This window comes from Podarcis muralis, chromosome 2 (assembly GCF_964188315.1).
Source record: "Podarcis muralis chromosome 2, rPodMur119.hap1.1, whole genome shotgun sequence".
Taxonomy (NCBI): Eukaryota; Metazoa; Chordata; class Lepidosauria; order Squamata; family Lacertidae; genus Podarcis; species Podarcis muralis.
This window is the reverse complement of record NC_135656.1, coordinates 23,423,468-23,443,072: the sequence shown is the minus strand read 5'-3', so window position 1 is coordinate 23,443,072 and position 19,605 is coordinate 23,423,468. Positions and strand designations below refer to the sequence as shown.

The following is a 19,605-nucleotide window of genomic DNA, read 5'->3' as shown; positions in this document are numbered from 1 at the left end:
AGTTTTCTGGTTCAGCAGCCAGGCAGACCTCCGACTTGCTGCGGATTTGACATGCCAGCAGGTCACAAACTGCTAATATTGAAGTTATTTTATAGGTTACAGTGGTACCTCAGGTTACATACGCTTCAGGTTACATACTCCGCTAACCCAGAAATAGTGCTTCAGGTTGAGAACAGAAATCGTGCTCCGGTGGTGCAGCAGCAGCAGGAGGCCCCATTAGCTAAAGTGGTGCTTCAGGATAAGAACAGTTTCAGGTTAAGTACAGACCTCCGGAACAAATTAAGTACTTAGCCCGAGGTACCACTGTATTGTTTTCTTAACTTCTGATTCTCTTAAATAACCCCCCACCCCCATACAGCAGGCAGGCAGGCTGTTGAGAGGTTGGTTTTTTGTATTGCTTTTTTTAAAAGTTAATTATTCATTGTCCTTTTTTGCGCGTGGGTGGGGTGGGGGGGAGAATCTCCAAGTTTGGGTCCTGCTCCACGGTGAATCAGAAAATCATTTCTGCTGACTTAAGTTGCAGCTTCAGAGTTGCGTAACACAGCTTTGTGGGTGCGCAGGCATAAATGTGCCGGCGTGCTTTGAGAGTGACAATAGCCCAGCCCTCCCACCTCCCACTGAAGTCAGATGAGATCTTTATTAGTTAGTGTTGCTAAATACCATAAATCAATATTTATGTTAGCCTGCAAGAGTCCCCCTGGGAAAGATGAATTAGCATTAAAGCTTTTTGCAATGCATGGGGGGAAGAAAACATGGCTGCATCAAAGCTCAATACCCTGGGAAAGTGGGACAGTTCATCTTGTCTCCAAGGTGTTCAAACGGCCCCTTTCCAGCCCAGGTCCCTAGGTACTCTTTTGTGTTTGGATTTCAACTCGGCCCCAAGCAGCGACTGCAGCATTTCCCCCTTTTTTGATGCTTTGTGTAGCCATGTCTCCTGTGCTTTGACGTCTCCTCTTCCACTTGACGTGCTTTTCTCCATGTTTCATTGCGGAGAGCTGATTCCAGCAAATGCCCTTTCTCTTTTCAGAACAAACCCAGTTCTTAGACAATGAAAAGGCCTGCTTCTATTAGATTCCTCACCCAACATACGCACAAACAACCATTCGTTTGAGGTAGATACATGTCCACAAGGTAAGTGCTCTATGATATCCACAGCGGAATGCCTTGCTGTCAGGAATGTGCATTAGATTTGGAGGAAAGGCAAATCCTTAAGTGGTTTCTGGCCAGTTTTGGAGATATTCCGGACTTGTTGGGGTCAAACTGTGCTCCCTCTGTAATCATGTGGCTGATCAAAATCAGGGGCCTCTCAAAGTCCTGGGAGCGATTTGGAGATCAAAACAAAAACCTGCAGGCACTGTATCTGCAAAACCTAAAACGTGTCGCTTTCCCCAGGCTTGAAAAGAAGGGTCTGTAGTTTTGAGCCTAGCTTTCAATCAGAGGGAATGGTTATCTGAGGGCTCTCTAATCACACTGCTGATGTGGAGGGATGTTAAAGTGATGTTGTCACCTTGTTCTTGTGTGCTCTGTGCTCCTTGTTAATTCCGACACAACCACTCCTGTCAAATCAGCCTCGCAGCTGTTGCTTTCTGCAGCTCAGACTGGGTTTGGTACGCCTGCAAATGGAATCCACTTCTGTCAAAAACAAAACAGATGTCGCCATTTGTTGATTTCCCCATTATAATCAGTTGGGGGGGCGGAGAGACATGAAACTTTGGTGCTCTGGAATTGGGATTCCGATTCAGACCCAAGCCAAATCTCTACAACAGTCTGAGCTGAATCAGGCTCTTTTCCGAAACACTGAATTGCAGTCTGTTGAATCGTATTGTTGGTGCTCACCCCTGGTAGCTGTCCTCCTGACCTTTATAGAGCACATATTATTATTATTATCTATTCAACTTATACACCGCCCTATACCCAGAAGTCTCAGGGCAGTTCACAACAAGACCACAACATATAAATTCAAATCAAAAGCAGTAATCCAATAATCACCCCCCCAAAAAAGCCGCATTCTAAAAGGGTGTTGGATGTCAATAAGATCAACCAAAGGCCTGGTTAAAAAGGAATGTTTTTGCCTGGTGCCTAAAGGCAGAACAACTGTAATGTAGTAGTGTACATTAGTGTACCTCAGGTTACAGATGCTTCAGGTTACATATGCTTCAGGTTAGAGACTCCGCTAACCCAGAAATAGTGCTTCAGGTTAAGAACTTTGCTTCAGGATGAGAACAGAAATCGTGTGGCAGCGGCGCAGCAGCAGGAGGCCCCATAAACTAAAGTGGTGCTTCAGGTTAAGAACAGTTTCAGGTTAAAAACGGACCTCCGGAACGAATTAAGTTCTTAACCCGAGGTACCACTGTACTAGTGAGCTCAGTATGTTTTTTTGCCCATCTAGATCCTAAGGGCAGGGGGAAATGGAATATTTCTGTAAGCCAGCCCAGTTCCCAGTGTTCTCGACAGCTCTCAACGCCAGTCATGCTATTGTGACGAAGAATCAAAATCCTGAATGGGGCTATGCAAAGAGGAGTAGGCTTGCTGCTTAGTAGCAAGAGATCAGGTTTAGCCCCACCCTGTGGTGTATCCCTTACCTTCCCCCATATAAAGCACTGCCAGGGCCGGCCAGCCCATGAGGCAGACTGAGACAGCTACCTCAGGCGGTAGAATCCAAGGGGCGGCGCTGCAAAAGGCACCCTGCCTGCTGTCCCACCACTGCTGGATAAGTCAAGAGAAGCGGCAGTTGTGGGTTCCATCAAGAACTTGCCGGAAGCAGCAGCTGCTTCTTGCTTCTCCAGGGCTACTGTGGATGTCCTGCCCACCTGCTGTGGCTGTGGCAGCGGCTTTTGGGTTTTGATGAGATCTGGCAAGAGCCCTGTAAAAACTCACAAGAGCCCTGCAAGATCTTGCTGGGCTCTCATGAGATCTTGACAGAACATGGAAGCTCCACCTCAGCAAGCAAGGTTTCAGTGTGTGCATGCGCGCTCAGGTTTCCCATTTTGCCTCAGGCGGTGAAATGGGATGGGCCACCCTTGAGTACAGTGGTACCTCGGGTTAAGTACTTAATTTGTTCCAGAGGTCCGTTCTTAACCTGAAACTGTTCTTAACCTGAAGCACCACTTTAGCTAATGGGGCCTCCCGCTGCCGCCGGAGCACAATTTCTGTTCTCATCCTGAAGCAAAGTTCTTAACCCGAGGTAATATTTCTGGGTTAGCGGAGTCTGTAACCTGAAGTGTCTGTAACCTGAAGTGTATGTAACCTGAGGTACCACTGTACTGCCCTTAGGAACGCAGTTGTGTTGAGGGCAAAACCTGCTCACAAAAAATACTGCAGCCCCACAGGGTACAATATCTAAGCAGCCCCTGCAATCATACACAGCCACACAGCAAATTACCTATAAGACATGGCTTCCGAGTGGCATGCCCTGTTGTGTCTTGCATCGTGAACTTAATCTCCCCACCAGCCTTTGGTGGATTTAACAAAACTGGGCTACATTGCAGGGTGGTTGAAAAACACCCTCTCTGCTCAAGCGCCATCTCTGCACTATTAACAGTGGGCTACTTTGAAGATCAAACCTATCCATTCTTAAGGAAATCAGCCCTGAGTGCTCACTGGAAGGACAGATCCTGAAGCTGAGGATCCAAGACTTTGGCCACCTCATGAGAAGAGAAGACTCCCTGGAAAAGACCCTGATGTTGGGAAAGATGGAGGGCACAAGGAGAAGGGGATGACAGAGGATGAGATGGTTGGACAGTGTTCTCGAAGCTACCAGCATGAGTTTGACCAAACTGCGGGAGGCAGTTTGAAGACAGGAGTGCCTGGCATGCTCTGGTCCATGGGGTCACGAAGAGTCGGACACGACTAAACGACTAAACAACAACAACAACTTTGCAGAGCTGTTGTATGCCACAGTCTTTCGACAACAGCTCGCATCTCCACCCCAATAATACAGAGGTAACCATGAAGGGTTGGAATTGCATTGTCATTGGTAAGGCTTTTAAATATATAATTTTATTACCTCTTCCAGAATAAGGTGGAGAGTGCCTGCAAATTAAAACTCATGTAGGACAGCTCCTCATCGGTGGGGAACCTGTGGTCTGTAGTTCCAAAACTTTTTGTGTGTGTACACACACCAGCTGTGGCTTTGTTACCTACAGGGTTCAAATCCATCGTGTCAAATTGCAGCAGTGACGTTAAGACGCAGCATTTCACTTCTCCAAGCAGCAGTGAAGCATTTCACTTCTCTAGGCAAGTCGCTGGGTAGCTTGTCAGCCACGGCAAGGGCAGATCATGAATACGGTAATGAAGCCAATGCATTTTGAGCCATTGTTTTATTAAAAAGACTTGGAGCGACTAATTTGTCAGATCCGAGGAAACTGCTCATTACCGCACATCTTTGGATGAGTTTCCCCTTTTTTATTTTTGTCCTGGGAAATCTCTGCTCTGCTGACTGGTATTGAAAGCTACAAAACTATATATTTATCTTCTGTGCGGCTTCTCCATTGCTGTTTAATAAATAAAGGCTCTTGCCTACATCCCTCATGCAGTTGCCAAGGCTGCTGAACTATCCGCCTCTGTAGCCTCAGCTATTCAGACTCTGGAAATGGGAGCGCTTTCAAATGAACAAGACTCTTGATTCCAGAATAACCAGAGACTCAGTCACTCAAAACTGAATACATAAGCCCCCGCAGCCTATCGGATGCCAGATCCTGGCCTGCATCCTGCTTTGGCAAATGGGCATGCAGGCTGGGACTTGGGCTGCGCCAGGGGGTGGAGCAGATGGAGCGGGAAGGCTTCCATTGGGTCCACACCCTGGCCATTTATGCAGCCCACGGCCTGGGGGACTATGTGTTTGTTCCTTTGTCGGGTTTCCCCACCCACTCGCCCCCGGTTTAAGCTGATAGTCAAGGACCTTGCTGTGGCTAGGGTGGTCGCCATTTTTATGGGGCCAGGTAGGAATTTGTCCACTGGGCAAGTTGGCTCTGACCCGGTGGTTTTTTGCCTACCTCACAGCAATTGTCACAACTGGGTTGGGCATTGGGGCAATCCTTTGCCTTGGATGGAGGGGAGGTTGTAGTCTCCACCTGCCCCTCCAAACACTGGGGTATCTCATCAAAGGGATCCGGGGGGAGTGGGCATGTCCACATGCCCAGGCAGGGCCAGGGCCAAAGGCACTCTCTGTCAGGAGCTCATCCTATACTCGAGTAGGACCCTGGCAGAGACAAATGCCCGACTGGCATGTTCTCTCCCTCCTGTTTGTTTGGGAGCTTCAAAAGCTTTCTTCAGCCCGAACATCACAGCGACCGATGCCAACCGACACCGGCACACTTAGGGATCCGCAGAATCTTCGCAGCTTGCGTAACAGACCTCAGCAACTCAGCATTTTGGCTAATCTACTTTATTTACATATAAACACACATGGAGCACTGCAACATGGCTCCCTCTCGCTCTAGCATTAGACAGCAAAGAGAAAGAACAAAGGACAATAGTCCCACTTCACGGAACACAGTAACACAAACATCCTGTCTCCATCACTTCCCACTTCGTGGAGTTAAAACATACAACGTCATGTGATAGACAAAAATCCCATGACTGCAATCATGGAGCAGGAATTCTAACATGCTCCCAGTCGACGGTCCCTGCGGGGGTCACCCTATTTGATGTAAATCTTAGCGACCCCTGCCTGGATTGACCTACGTGTCACTTCCGGTGGGCGGGCCAGAAATATTTCAATTGCTCCATGCCCAAGCCAAACCCCCTAGTGCTGATGTTGATATGCTTGCAAGTGAAAATATTGCACTGAAAAGTAAGAGCAGGACCCAATTAACTCTCAGGAGGTTTCAGTCAAAAGGTATATGGTTTTTCAATATGGTTTAGGCAGTTTGTTGTAGGTATGGAAGCTAAGCACATTCTAGCCTGATATAATTTGTGTATATGCTATTCCTGACGTTTCCTGTCGTCAGTGCTATAGAGGTTCCAGAACTCACCATGAACTCCTCCCTCATTCTCTTAGAATGGAAAATTCTAAGAAGTTCTGGAACGGAGTTCCGGCAAGTTCCAGCTGGAAAAAAAGCCCTGCCTGCCACTTAAATGCTCAATAAGCACATAAACAGGATAAGTTTCCCTCATTTTTCCCACTGCACATTCTCTGCTTTCCAACTGCACAATTTCCCCCCCAGCTGCATATATATTTTTAATCCAACTGCACACTCAGCCATCCTACCACGTGACTCAAATAACACTCCACATGCCAGTTTGACTCCAGGACGAGGGTCAAGTGTACCCTTGGCACAAAATCCACTTCTGAAGGAGAAAAAGGGGGCAGTGTGGAAGGGAAGAAGCAAAGGGAGAAGGGGGAGCTGAAACTCGTGGTTAAATTTATTTTGAAATGAAAAAAAATGGGGGGAAAGGAATTTATCAATATGCAAATTTTATATCCAATGTATTCATCCTGGGATAATTCCTTTTTACGGAAGCTCTCGGATTTTACCTCTCGCTTCTGCATTCAGATAATTGGAAACCCAAATCGCTCTGAAAAGTTGGGAGCTTCAAAACATGCCAGTCCAGATGGCAGGCTACTATGCCTGTAAGCTAAAGTGAGAGAGAGCAGGGAATCTTTTTTTAACCACCGCCACAATACTGAAATGCAAATAAATCTACTTCAGTACACAAATTGCCCTTTAAAAATGTGGGTGATTTGGGGGGGGGGATTATTGGGTTGTTGTTGTTGTTGTTGTTGTTGTTGTTGTTGTTGCTTTGATTGCGCATTTTGTGGTTTTATTCTGTAAACCACCCTGAGACCTCTGGGTAAAAAAAAGGTAAAGGACCCCTGACAGTTAAGTCCAGTCGCGAACGACTCTGGGGTTGCGGTGCTCATCTTGCTTTACTGGCCGAGGGAGCCGACGTTTGTCCGCAGTTTTTTGGGGTCATGTGGCTAGCATGACTAAGCCGCTTCTGGCGAAACCAGAGCAGCACATGGAAACGCCATTTCCCACCAGAGTGGTACCTATTTATCTACTTGCACTCTGGGTACAGGGTGGTATATAAATTCAATAAAAGAAATAAATAGTGACAAAGGTTACCACAAAATACTGTGATGTCCTCCAACTTGGATAGCTTTAGCGGGGGATTAGACAAATTCATGGAGGATAAGGCTAGTCATGAATGCTGTATCAGGTGGGCCTTTGGCCTGATCTAGAAGGGCTTACCTATGTCCTTATGACAAAATAAATGTAAGCCAACTTGGATCAGAGAACAGTTAACAGATATGGAGTCATAACCCCAAAGACCTATGAAGTAGAGGACAATATGGTTACTTTTATAACTCTGGAAGCATGCCCTCCCAGGAATCATAGGATTGCTCCTTAGGTGTGTACTTCAAAAATGGTAGATTACAGAGAGGAAATCTCCATTCAGTGGTGCCACCAGGGAATTTTAGATTCTGGAATTAATGGTCTAACTGAAATTGTTAAACAAGCAATTAACATTCCCACCCCAAACAATTGTAATCCCTTTTTTCATAGCTGCTTTGACATTCCTAATATGTCAGAGCAAAGAAGAAACCAAGTGTTTTGCCAGCCAAGTGCATTTTTGTAGGCCGCCATTTTGCTTTTCTCTGCCTTCATCCTCTCCATTGCTTTCAGCAACTTGTTCTTACAAATCTGCTTCCCACCCGAGGGTTAAAACAGTCACAGTGATCTGGATCTCCGTCTGCCTGGCTTCATGTTGCATGCTAATCTTGATATTCAAAAGCTCCACAAATTCAGAAGTTCGTGGGAACAGCTTTAAACTAAGTTGGTCACAGATGGGTTAGTGTGCTTTCTCCCTCACTCGGAGTTCTAGTGAAGAACTTGTGCCTTTCATGTGCAATAATTCTTCTGGGTGCACAGGATGTTTCAAATTTATTATCAAAACTTAAATATTCACTTATTATCAGGTTGTATTCAGGCTGAACTGTTTCTTGATGTGAGGGGGAAGCTTTATTCCAAACCAGAACCACTTCAGCTCCTGTTGGCTCCCCCCACCCACCATCATTTTAAGTTTTTATTTTAAGTGCCAGCAATCTGGTTGCATCCCAGTTCAAGCACAGCCCGTCCCTTTTGTACAGACCCAGCCTGTCCTAAATTTCTCCCCAGTGCCTATCTGATCCAAACTCCGCCTCCCAACATTATTGGCTCATCCAAGCATTGAGACTAAGTAATGGCACCTGTCCAGCTGATAATAATAATAATAATAATAATAATAATAAGAATAATAAATAATTTTATTTATACCCTGCCCTTGCTGGTTCAGAAAACTGGGCTCAGGGCGGTTAACAACAAATTTAAAACACTTAATTGATGCAACAAAAAACAGCATAAAATACAGTATAAAACGTGAATAACAATAAATTCAGAATTCAAAAATCAATTGGGGGGGGGAAGACATCCAATAAACATTAGATGATCACCAGGGCTAGCTGGCTAAATTAGTCCTATTTGGGCCAGTGAGGAGGAATTCCTCTTTCAGAGGAAGCTACCTTGGAGGCCCTAGCTTTTAGCACTCTACCTGGCAACCTAAATTTTGCTTCCAGGACCATCCACTCTGAGCTTCCTTGATGCCTGGGAGGCAGGGCTTTTTTCCCCAGCCAGAAGTCACTGGAACTCAGTTCCATCACCTCTCAGGTGGGTGCCATTCCCACTGTAAGAGAACAAGTTCATGATAAGTTCTGGAACCCCTTTTTCTAGAAAAACAGCACTGCTGGGCGGTCAGGAGGAGGTTGAAGGAAGGACCACAGGAGTTAAGTGAGTGGCATAATCTCCCTAGAAACCCTAGTACATCAAGACTCCCCTAGTACAGTGGTACCTCGGGTTACATACGCTTCAGGTTACATACGCTTCAGGTTACAGACTCCGCTAACCCAGAAATACTACCTCGGTTTAAGAACTTTGCTTCAGGATGAGAACAGAAATCATGCTCTGGTGGCACGGCAGCAGCAGGAGGCCCCATTAGCTAAAGTGGTGCTTCAGGTTAAGGACAGTTTCAGGTTAAGAACAGACCTCCAGACAAATTAAGTACTTAACCCAAGGTACCACTGTACATCAAGACTCCTATAAAAGTGCCTGGCTTAAAACCGTCTATCAAAAACTTCACTCTTGTGGCCTATCCCCACAACACCTAGTCACTATGGGCCCTACTAAAGCAAACAGTCTAACTGGTCAACATCTAAAAGATATCGAGCATCAGAACAACCTGGCCACTATAAGGAAATTCTGCCCTTGGTAGGTTCATTTTCCACCTCTCCATTTTGATTCTCTGGCCCCATATCTGCACAAACTTATTATCCCAAAATACAGACATGCTTTTACACTTGCAAGACTGGGTGTTTTGCCATCTGCGGTACTTGAGGGTCGATTCCAAAAGATCCCGCCTGAGAAACGTCTTTGCCCCTTTGGAGATGGTAGCACCGAAACAGCGGCACATGTCCTCCTGTCTTGCACTCTCTACAAAGACCTGAGGAACGAGATCATCACCCCACTCGTACTAACCATCCCAGGGCGCTCAACCACTGCCACAATGTCCTTTCTTTTGTCAGATCAAAATAAGCAGATAGCAGCAAAGGTTGCTAGGTTCATAGCAGGGGCAATCAGAATAAGGGCCACTAACTGACGGCTGACTTTAAATTGTGCTCATATCAAATTTCCTTTTCTGCGTATACTGTAATGTTTTGCTGTTGCTATGCCCATTGGCTAATGCGAATAAAGTTTTATCTTTATCTTTAATCTCCCTAGAAAAGGGACCCCCTGGACACGAAACTCTATGGTGCGAAAGAGTGCGTTGCTCACATCATTTCTTTGGGGTGCAGCCTCAGACACACTGGAGGACTCTTGCCCCAGATAGAGAGCTAAAAGATCTAGAGCTCTCCCTGGACACAATTCCTGATCTTGGATGTTGCTAATATTGTAGGCTGAGAGTGAAGTTCCCTGGACTGGTTGATGTATGCTTGAATGGCATTTGTTTCTCTTCATCACTGCATTACTCAACACTCCATGATTCACTATTGTTTGCATGTTTGTTTGTTTCATTGATGCATCACCTCCCATGAGGCATCCTGGAGCAAATATACAAAGTCATAAAACATATATAGAATAGTTGCATATATAAAATCAATTAAAACATTGAGTCAGTACTTTGTAGTTCTTTTAGAGCTGTGCTGTATTTTTGTCTTTCCAGGCTGTGATATTTTACGTTTTACACTTTCTGTTCTTTTTTCCAAGTTTGTACCTCTTAACAAAATCAGTTTAAAAAAATATTAAAATTAGCTTGGGGCAATTAAAACACTTGCATCTATAAAAAACTTTCTTTTTAAAAGCCATAAAAACAACAATGGCACACACAGAAAATCAATACGGATACCAATTAAGATAAAGATTTCCATTTAGAAGACTTGTTGAAAGAGGAACGTCGTGGTGTTTAATCGTTTAGTCATGTCCGACTCTTCGTGACCCATGGACCAGAGCACGCCAGGCACTCCTGTCTTCCACTGCCTCCCGCAGTTCGGTCAAACTCATGCTGGTAGCTTCGAGAACACTGTCCAACCATCTCGTCCTCTGTCGTCCCCTTCTCCTTGTGCCCTCCATCTTTCCCAACATCAGAGTCTTTTCCAGGGAGTCTTCTCTTCTCATGAGGTAGCCAAAGTATTGGAGCCTCAGCTTCAGGATCTCTCCTTCCAGTGAGTACTGAGGGCTGATTTTCTTAGGAATGGATAGGTTTGATCTTCTTGCAGTCCATGGGACTCTCAAGAGTCTCCTCCAGCACCATAATTCAAAAGCATCAATTCTTCGGCAATCAGCCTTCTTTATGGTCCAGCTCTCACTTCCAGGAACGTCCTTAGCAGGCACCAAAAATCAAACAAAAAGGCTGTGCCTGTCCAATATATAGGGGGTTCCAATGAGCCTGCCAACCTAGCAGTTCGAAAGCACCCCTGGGTGCAAGTAGATAAATAGGAACCGCTTACTGGAGGGAAGGTAAACGGTGTTTCCGTGTGCTTGCCAGATGCAGCTTTGTCACGCTGGCCACGTGACCCGGAAGTGTCTCTGGACAGCGCTGGCCCCCGGCCTCTTAAGTGAGATGGGTGCACAACCCTAGAGTCTGTCAAGACTGGCCCGTACGGGCAGGGCTACCTTTACCTTTAATGAGCAGGTATCACACACTAAAGGCCTGATTGTAGCATCATGAAGAATTGACCTACAGTGGTACCTCTGGTTACGAACTTAATTCGTTCCAGAGGTCCGTTCTTAAGCTGAAACCGTTCTTCTCCTGAGGCACGCTTTCGCTAATGGGGCCTTCCGCTGCGCACACACCTCCGTCACACGGTTCCCGGTCACATCCTGGGGCAAAATTCACAACCAGGAGCAGCTACTTTGGGGTTAGCAGAGCTTGTAACTTGAAGTGTTCATAACCAGAGGTACCACTGTATTGACAGGATGGTATCTGCAGCATGCTCACTCCTGCAGAATGCAGGGACTGGTTGGCTATGTAAAGGCTGAGGCTATCCAAGTCCCAAGCTATATAGGACTTTGTACAGCAATACCAACACCTTTAAGCTACCTTGGCAGTTAATTGGCAGCCAGTGCAATCAATGTGTCAATTGCTCCCATTGAAAAGTGTTGTGTATGAGGTGTGGCACGCAGTGTTTTGTTTCTGTCAGTTTACTCACATGTCCAAGTCATCACTTGACAGCGCAGTCTCAAATGATGGACATGCAAGCAGAAAGGTTGTAAAAGGCAAAGGGACCCCTGACCATTAGGTCCAGTTGTGACCGACTCTGGGGTTGCGGTGCTCATCTCGCTTTATTGGCCGAGGGAGCCGGCGTACAGCTTCCGGGTCATGTTGCCAGCATGACTAGGCCGCTTCTGGCGAACCAGAGCAGCGCACGGAAACACCGTTTACCTTCCCGCCGGAGCAGTACCTATTTATCTACTTGCACTTTGACGTGCTTTTGAACTGCTAGGTTGGCAGGAGCAGGGAATGAGCAACGGGAGCTCACCCAGTCACGGGGATTCAAACCACCAAACTTCTGATCGGCAAGTCCTAGGCTCTGTGGTTTAACCCACAGCGCCATCCGTGTCCCAGAAAGGTTGTAATCCCTGCTTAATTACTACCACCCCAAGCTTTAGTAAAGTCCCAAAGTTGCAAAGGACCTGGATAGATTTTGGAAACCGACTAAGCCTTGTAACGAATTTTCAGCCATTTGTGTAAGCCTTCAACTGCAGAGCACGACCGTAATTTTAGCATATTTTTGATAATCATAACCACACATACACACAGGGCATGTTTCATCCAAGGTTAGAGAGAGCTAGTTCTCATTCCCTTAACTTCTATTAGAGAGTTAAACATGTGCTTTGAGTATCCCATTGAAATGAAAGGGATTTCTAACTGGCATGAATCATACCTTCAATTCTTTTATTTATTTTTTAAATACGTCTATAGTTTAAATTTTATTTGTTTGATTGGTATACTGCCCCACTTGCTAGAGTGGTTCCCTGTCGTTTTTTCTTAAAGAGCTTTCACAGATGGGGGCGGGGGCGGGATTTAAAAATGGAAATGTACTCATTTCTTAACAACAAAGAGAGAGCTCCAGCGGTGGTTGGTTAGGTTAGGATCTCCCGTTAAGGACCCTGCTGGTTCCGACCTTGTTGACCTTCAGTGAGGCACTTCCTGGATCTGATGGGGCGGGTGGCAGGTGTCTAATTTTAGATGTCTCAGGGCACTCTCCATCAGCCTGCCGGTTATTCCAGGGGGTGGCAAGAGGAGGAGACCAGGGGGGGGGGTCTCCCCGCCCCGTCCGGCATCCTTGAGCCTGTTCCAGCCTCCGTCCTCTTCTCCCCTCCGTGTCTCTGCGGGGAAGCGAGCCCTCGAGCTTTCTGGCTGCTGTAATTCAGCAGCGATGCCCAGGATCCCCCTCCCCTCCGCGTCCTGGGTGCAGCTGCCAAAGAGGCTGCCCAGCCGAGGGAAGCCTTTGTGGGTTGGGGAAGGGGGGTCTCTGCAGGAACACTCCCCGCTGCTGCCACCAGCTCCTCCTGCCGGCACGCCGCCTTCGCGCCTCTTCTCCTCTAGGGGGCCCCCCTCCCTCCCGCGCTGGCCGCCCCTCGAAGCAACGCCCCGAGGGGAGGCGGGCGGGCGAGGGATAAAAAGCGCGGCGCTGGAGCAGCACGGAACTCCGCGCGCCCTTCCAGCGCTCCAGTTAGAGACCCTCGCAGCCGCGCGCCCCAGTTCCACTGCCTCGGATCGGAGCGTCGCCACCCCGCAACCTAGGCGGAAGGGGAGCATCTAAAGTGCGGGGAGCTCGGGTCCTTTGCAAAGGGGAGCTCCGGAGTCACCTGGCGCCCAAAGGTAAGAGCGACTCCCTCTTTGAATTGGCGAGGAAGGGAGGAGGGTGACAACCTGTGCGTCCTAGGGAGAGCGCGGAGTGCAAGGCGAAGAAATCTCGGGGCTCTGCTTCTTTGGAGGTGGGGGTCGTAAGACGTTTGTGGGGAGGTGTTCGTTGCGCCCTGGCCATGTGCCGATCAGCAAAGAGGACTCTGTGTATTGTGTGTGAGAAAGAGAGCGATTCTGGAGTCCTGGGCTCGTGCGCAACTTTGACTCCCAGAGCCGCGCTTTGGGTGCCCTCGGTGTTCCCTTGGATGTGGGGATATTCGGGACAACCACCTTTCCCCTTGGAGGCTGGAGGCGGTTCTGGGGTGAGACCTGGCGAGAGTGGAGCGGCGTGTCGTGTCACGGGGACCCCGACGACTCGAGGCAGGCGATTGTCGCTTTTATTGGAGCATCCGCGGAAGGCCAGGGTGGGTGGCGTGCCTGGGTAGCCGAGAACCTCTCTCTTTCCTCCCTGGTCCACACACGCAGCTCACCCTGTAACGCTTGGCGACTCTTGGGTTTAGCTGAACGTGTGAGCGGTCTCCACTGACCTGCGCTTGAAGCGATGTGAAAGTTCTGCCTGCGCTTGTGAACCTGGGAGGCTGGTTCAGGTGCGCAAGCCACCGCCTGATGTTGCAGTTCTTGGGTGACTGTGACTTAGCTGTGGGTAGTGGTGGGGGCTGTGGAATGGTGGACCCCGGAAGGCAGAGGCAAAGCTGTTTCTTCTCCTACTCCGTCTGTGGCACCCCAGTAAGAAAAGCTGCGCTCCACTCACCAGCAGGACACTATCGGTCTCTGAATCGGGATGGAGTCTGGAATCCCTGCAGCTTTTCACAAGTGGTGGCCTTTGAACCTTGACCTCAGCTGGGTCCCTTGCATGGGTGTAGCTAGGGGTGCAGGGAGGAGGAGCTGCCCTGCCCCCTGAATGAAGTAATATAAATACTTAACTAACTGACTAATCAGGTCGGTTCTGCACGCCCCCCCCCGACAAAAGTCCTACCCCCCCCAAAAAAAAATCCTAGCTATGCCCATGGTCCCTTGGAAAGCTCTCGCCAAGTGGCAGGGGAGATGGACTGCTAATAAACGACAACAGGAGAAGTTTGTTTCATGTGAGATAGCAAGAGCAGCACTTGCATTTAGCATCAGCCGTCCTGGGAATGAATGCAGAGTTATTCCACTTTCACAGGAGCCATGCCTGAGAGAGAGACTTCCCAAGAGTAGTTTTGTTTGCTTATTTGATAGTTTACTAGATTTATGTCCCGCCTTTTAGGCACCTTGCTACCTAAGCCATATACTAAGATTCCAGTTATTGAAATAACATCAAAACATTGCATTAAGTGTAGCAGCAGCAGATCAGCGTCTACAACAGCGGACCTGAATGCAGACCACCAGAAGAAAAAGTCTTTGTGGTTTTCCAAATGGTCATGTAGCATATCCCCTGCGTAGGACTGAGAGAGACATTCTTGAGACCGTGTAGACCAGGGTTTCCCAAACTTGGGTCTCCTGCTGTTTTTGGACTACAACTCGTATCATCCCTAGCCAGCAGGACCAGTGTTCGGGGATGATGGGAACTGTAGTCCGAAAACAGCTGGAGACTCAACTTTGGGAAACCCTGGTGTAGACAATACTGAACGAGATGCACCAATGTAACGCAGCTTCCTGTGTTCCAAAACAAGGTATCTTGTTGGAGATGGTGTTCAAGAAAGACTCTGTCCCTGGTGCTCACCAGTTTAACAACTCTCACCAGTGGAACACAAAGCAGGGGCCTCAGATGCCAATCTTACAAGTAGGGCAGGGTGCAGATACAGTCATACCTCATGTTGCATTAGGTTCATGTTGCATCTTTTCGGCTTGCGAACGTGACAAACCTGGAAGTGTATACTTCCAGGTTTCGCCTCACACGCAGAAGCGTTCTGCACGCTTCACGCATGTGCAGAAGCGCTCTATCACGCTCTGCTCGTACACAGAAGCGCCACTCTAGTTGCGGACTTTTCAGGGTGCGAACGGCACCCCGGAACGGATCGTGTCTGCAACTAGAGGTACTACTGTAGCTTCCTCAGATAGCCAAGTCAGGCTTTAAATCAGCATGTTGTGCTGGGTCCATAAATAAACAGGCAGCCGATCTAACTGGTGTATAATAGCATGTGATCCAAACACCTGTTTCCTAAAAGTGTGCTAACTGCCATATTCTGCAAGTTTCCAAACCGTTGTTGTGAAGGTGCTTCCAAAGGAAAGCAGAGAGGATCTCCACCGGCCCAGACTGTGCCTTGTATGGGGCCAACTGGTAGAGTAGAACAGTCCTGAGTTCAACAGGACTCTTCTCTTTGCCCTGCCTCAAATAGCATTCTTGCTCCCCATTATTAGGAGTTTTGCTTATGAGGGCTGCTTTAAACTTCTTATGTTTATGTGAATGCAGGCAACTCACCATTTACACAGGTTCAATGGATGCACGCCCTGCACACGTGCATTGTTCCCAAACTAGAAAAAAAATGGCAAAACAGCCCTAAAAGAATGCAGAAAGGGCAAAAAACAAAACAAAAATACACAGAAACAGTGCCTAGCAATCCCACAAGCCTTTGCAAGTTCAATCCCAGGAGCCCTTGCACTGACCATTGAAGCCTGTGGAGAGTTGGAATTTTGAGCCTGGAAGTTTGGAGGGTAGTGATTGTGGTGGAGTTTAGCATCTCATAAGTGCTGCTGGTTTCTTAAAGGGTTTTTCCAGGGTTTCCAGAGGTTTGGAGGGTGTTTGCAGGCTTTTCCAATGGTGTTTCAGATATACAGTGGTACCTCAGGTTACAGACGCTTCAGGTTACAGACGCTTCAGGGTACGGACTCCACTAACCCAGAAATAGTACCTCGGGTTAATAACTTTGCTTCAGGATGAGAACAGAAATCGTGCTCTGGCGGCACAGCGGCAGCGGGAAGCCCCATTAACTAAAGTGGTGCTTCAGGTTAAGTACAGTTTCAGGTTAAGAACGGACCTTCAGAACGAATTAAATTCTTTACCCGAGGCACCACTGTTTCTGATTTCACTTAGACACTCGGGGCTTCGGAACGTAACCCCCGCGTAAATTGGGAACTGCCTGTCTCTAGTTTCCACATTGTTTGCTCATTTATATACCAAAAAATTTATTCCTTGAATATCGAAGGTTTCCTCAGATTTGGCTTTAAGTATTAGCATATGGGTTGCTGGGGTGGGTGGCAGTGAACTACTCCTGACACATTTTTGTTACACCAAACACGAGAAAATGTACTTTCACATGTAGGAGAATGATATTTTGGACTATAAATCTGCTAAGAGCCATAAAAATAAACTACCACTGGTACGTGACTAGTTTAGAGGAATGAAACATATATATTTTTTATCCCCAGAAAGGATAAAATTAGCATAGTACAAGTTTAGGAACATTGGCAATTAGCTGATTGTTTTTTGAATAATGGCCCTTAAATCAATGTAATGTTGGAATGAAAAGTTTTGTGACCTAATATTCTGACCCAAACAGAGGCATGATCCATCCAGTTAAGTACTTCAAAGTGGAGGGTGTGCTCAATGGGGCTTACTCCTCGGTAAGCCTGCATAGGATTTCAGCTTTAAACTCCCATTGAGTTTGATGGGGAAATTGAGTTTAAATTTCTCCTACTTATAAGGAGGTTCATTAAGACTGCAGCTGGGACGTGGGTGGAGCTGTGGGTTAAACCACAGAGCCCAGGGCTTGCCAGTCAGAAGGTCGGCAGTTCAAATCCCCGCAACGGGGTGAGCTCCCGTTGCTTGGTCCCTGCTCCTGCCAACCTAGCAGTTCGAAAGCACATCAAAGTGCAAGTAGATAAATAGGTACCACTCCGGTGGGAAGGTAAACAGTGTTTCCATGGTTCGCCAGAAGCAGCTTAGTCATGCTGGCCACATGACCCGGAAGCTGTACACTGGCTCCCTCAGCCTTTAAAGCGAGATGAGCACCGCAACCCCAGAGTCGTCCGTGACTGGACCTAATGGTCAGGGGTCCCTTTACCTTTACCTTTAAGACTGCAGCTCTCTACACGTTTACCTGGAAGGAACTCTCATGGAACTCAATAGACCTTACATCTGAGTAGGCTCACTTTTCTCGGCATAATCCCTGTGAACTATTGAATTACTCACTTCCATGTGAACATACATAGGATTATGCTGTTTTTGGATGAGGAAATTTAAAATATTTCTGTACCTTTACATCTCACCTCCCTTCCTTCGTGGGACCCAAGCTGTATTGGGAATAATAACTCTCAGCACCATTAACAAGCTCCATCTCCCAGAATTCTTTGGGGGAAGCCATGGATGTCAAAAGTGTACCATAGTGCTTTAATGAAGTGGTGGCCAAACTTGGCCATCCAGCCGTTTTGGGACTACTACTCCCATCATCCCTAGCTAACAGGACCAGTGGTCAGGGATGATGGGCATTGTAGTCCCAAAACAACTGGAGGGCCGTAGCCTTAGACAGGTGTAGCCTTAGACAGGTGTGGCCTCGTGTAGGGAGGGCCAGAGGGGTGGTGCCCCCAGACGCATGGGGGTGCATTTTGCTCCTCCCCAGCCTGCCGGCCTCATGCTGCTGCGCCCCTAGCCACCCGCAGCTCTTGGCAGGTGCAACACACATGTATCCAAGGAGCATGTGTGAGGATGCAACAGGGACGTACCCTTCCTGTTCATGGCGCATGCCTGTTGCATAGTCCTCACACAGCCCTGCAGCATCGCAAAGCAGTGTGGGGCTGGCAGGGCTGTGTGAGTGTGCCTTTCAGGTGTGTATGCCTGTTTGTGCTCGCCGAGGGTCACAGGCAGGTAGGGGCACAGCGCAGCCCTGCACTTGGGCACACGCCAGACACAAGCCATGCACCTCTGACAGTACGGTAGTCGAAAGGTTGGTCGCTAGTCATTCCTGCCAGTACAGTGGTATCTCGGGTTAATTTGTTCTGGAGGTCCGTTCTTAACCTGAAGCACCACTTTAGCTAATGGGGCCTCCTGCTGCCGCCGCACAATTTCTGTTCTCATCCTGAAGCAAAGTTCTTAACCCGGGGTACTATTTCTGGGTTAGCGGAGTCTGTAACCTGAAGCGTCTGTAACCTGAAGCGTCTGTAACCTGAAGCATATGTAACCCGAGGTACCACTGTAGTCACTTAGCACTGTTTCTGCCACTAGCAAGGTTTGCTGTGATTGCTTCTACATTCCTTGCTTACACAGGTGTGTGTACACGTGCAGTTGTAAATATCTGCTCATCTTTATACAGAATAATAGGAAAAGCCGTACCGAGGCACGAGCAGCTGGGCGCGGGGGGTGCGGGGGGAGAACACCGTCCCCCGCACCATCGGGGAGGGGTTACTATCACAGCCACCCCCCCGGACACACGCCGCGCACCTGCCACCATGCCGGGCGCCATGGCCCCGCAGGCAGCACACCATGCCCCTGCGAGCGGCACTGTTGGGATACTGCCGGGGAGACAGGGACATCAGGCAGGCCCCCAGCTGGCTCCAGCCACCGGCCGGCGGCCGGACAATCACCGGTCTCCTTTGGAACAGCATCAATCAGCGACACAAGCCTCAGATACGTTTAGAGACCCCTGCACACTCTATCAGCAGAGTGAATAAATCTTCTCACAGCAGAAGAGGTGGACAAAGCCATATGTAAGCAGTATTTTACAGCATTTTATTCAGCAGCAGGGACAAAGGAAAAAACATGCCTGCTTCCCTTCATCTCCAGCAAAACAGCAGAAAGCAAAAGCAACATACAAACGGAAGTTCCCAGCAGACTGTGCTGGAAGTAAACAGGCATGTGACACACAACAGTCATGCCTGTACCCTTTTAAGGTGGAACGGAACTATACCCTAACAGGCATGCCATGCCCCCAGGACGCACGCCAGCCATGCCCGTGGGTTGCTGGAACTGCTTGGTGAGCCGTAGGTGTGGGGACACTTGGTCCAGTTGCCTGGGAAGAAAAGCTTGGGCAGCACTGGGACATCTGTCAAGGGCCTCTTGTCCATTGCTTTCCCTGCATGCATAGACTAGTATCCCAGCCTCCCCAGCCCACCATTGCTTCACATTAAGAACCTCTGCGAAACGTTCCTCCTGGATAAGGCTCTTCAAACTGCCTGGGCAACTTCTCCGATGATATCAGCCTGCGAAATGGATGAGTTTGCTTTCTTTCCCAGAACAAAACAAAACAAAACCCCATTCATCATACTTGGCACTCCTTGGCGCTC

General features: G+C 48.1%; 1 protein-coding gene across 2 annotated transcripts in view; it reads left to right on the top strand.

Annotated features, from left to right (window-relative positions):
- Positions 1 to 1,023: 1,023 nt before the first annotated feature.
- The window catches only part of CACNG5 (calcium voltage-gated channel auxiliary subunit gamma 5), a 55,129-nt gene continuing 36,547 nt past the window's right edge, over positions 1,024 to 19,605 (top strand). Inside the window, exon 1 of one of the 2 annotated variants that reach the window (XM_028713079.2) lies at positions 1,024 to 1,131. In XM_028713079.2, coding sequence (XP_028568912.2) covers positions 1,121 to 1,131 — 11 coding nt within the window. In that variant the 5' untranslated portion in view covers positions 1,024 to 1,120. Of the gene's footprint in view, positions 1,132 to 12,621; positions 13,363 to 19,605 lie in introns of those variants that run through there. The other variant, XM_028713087.2, reaches the window with a different exon arrangement.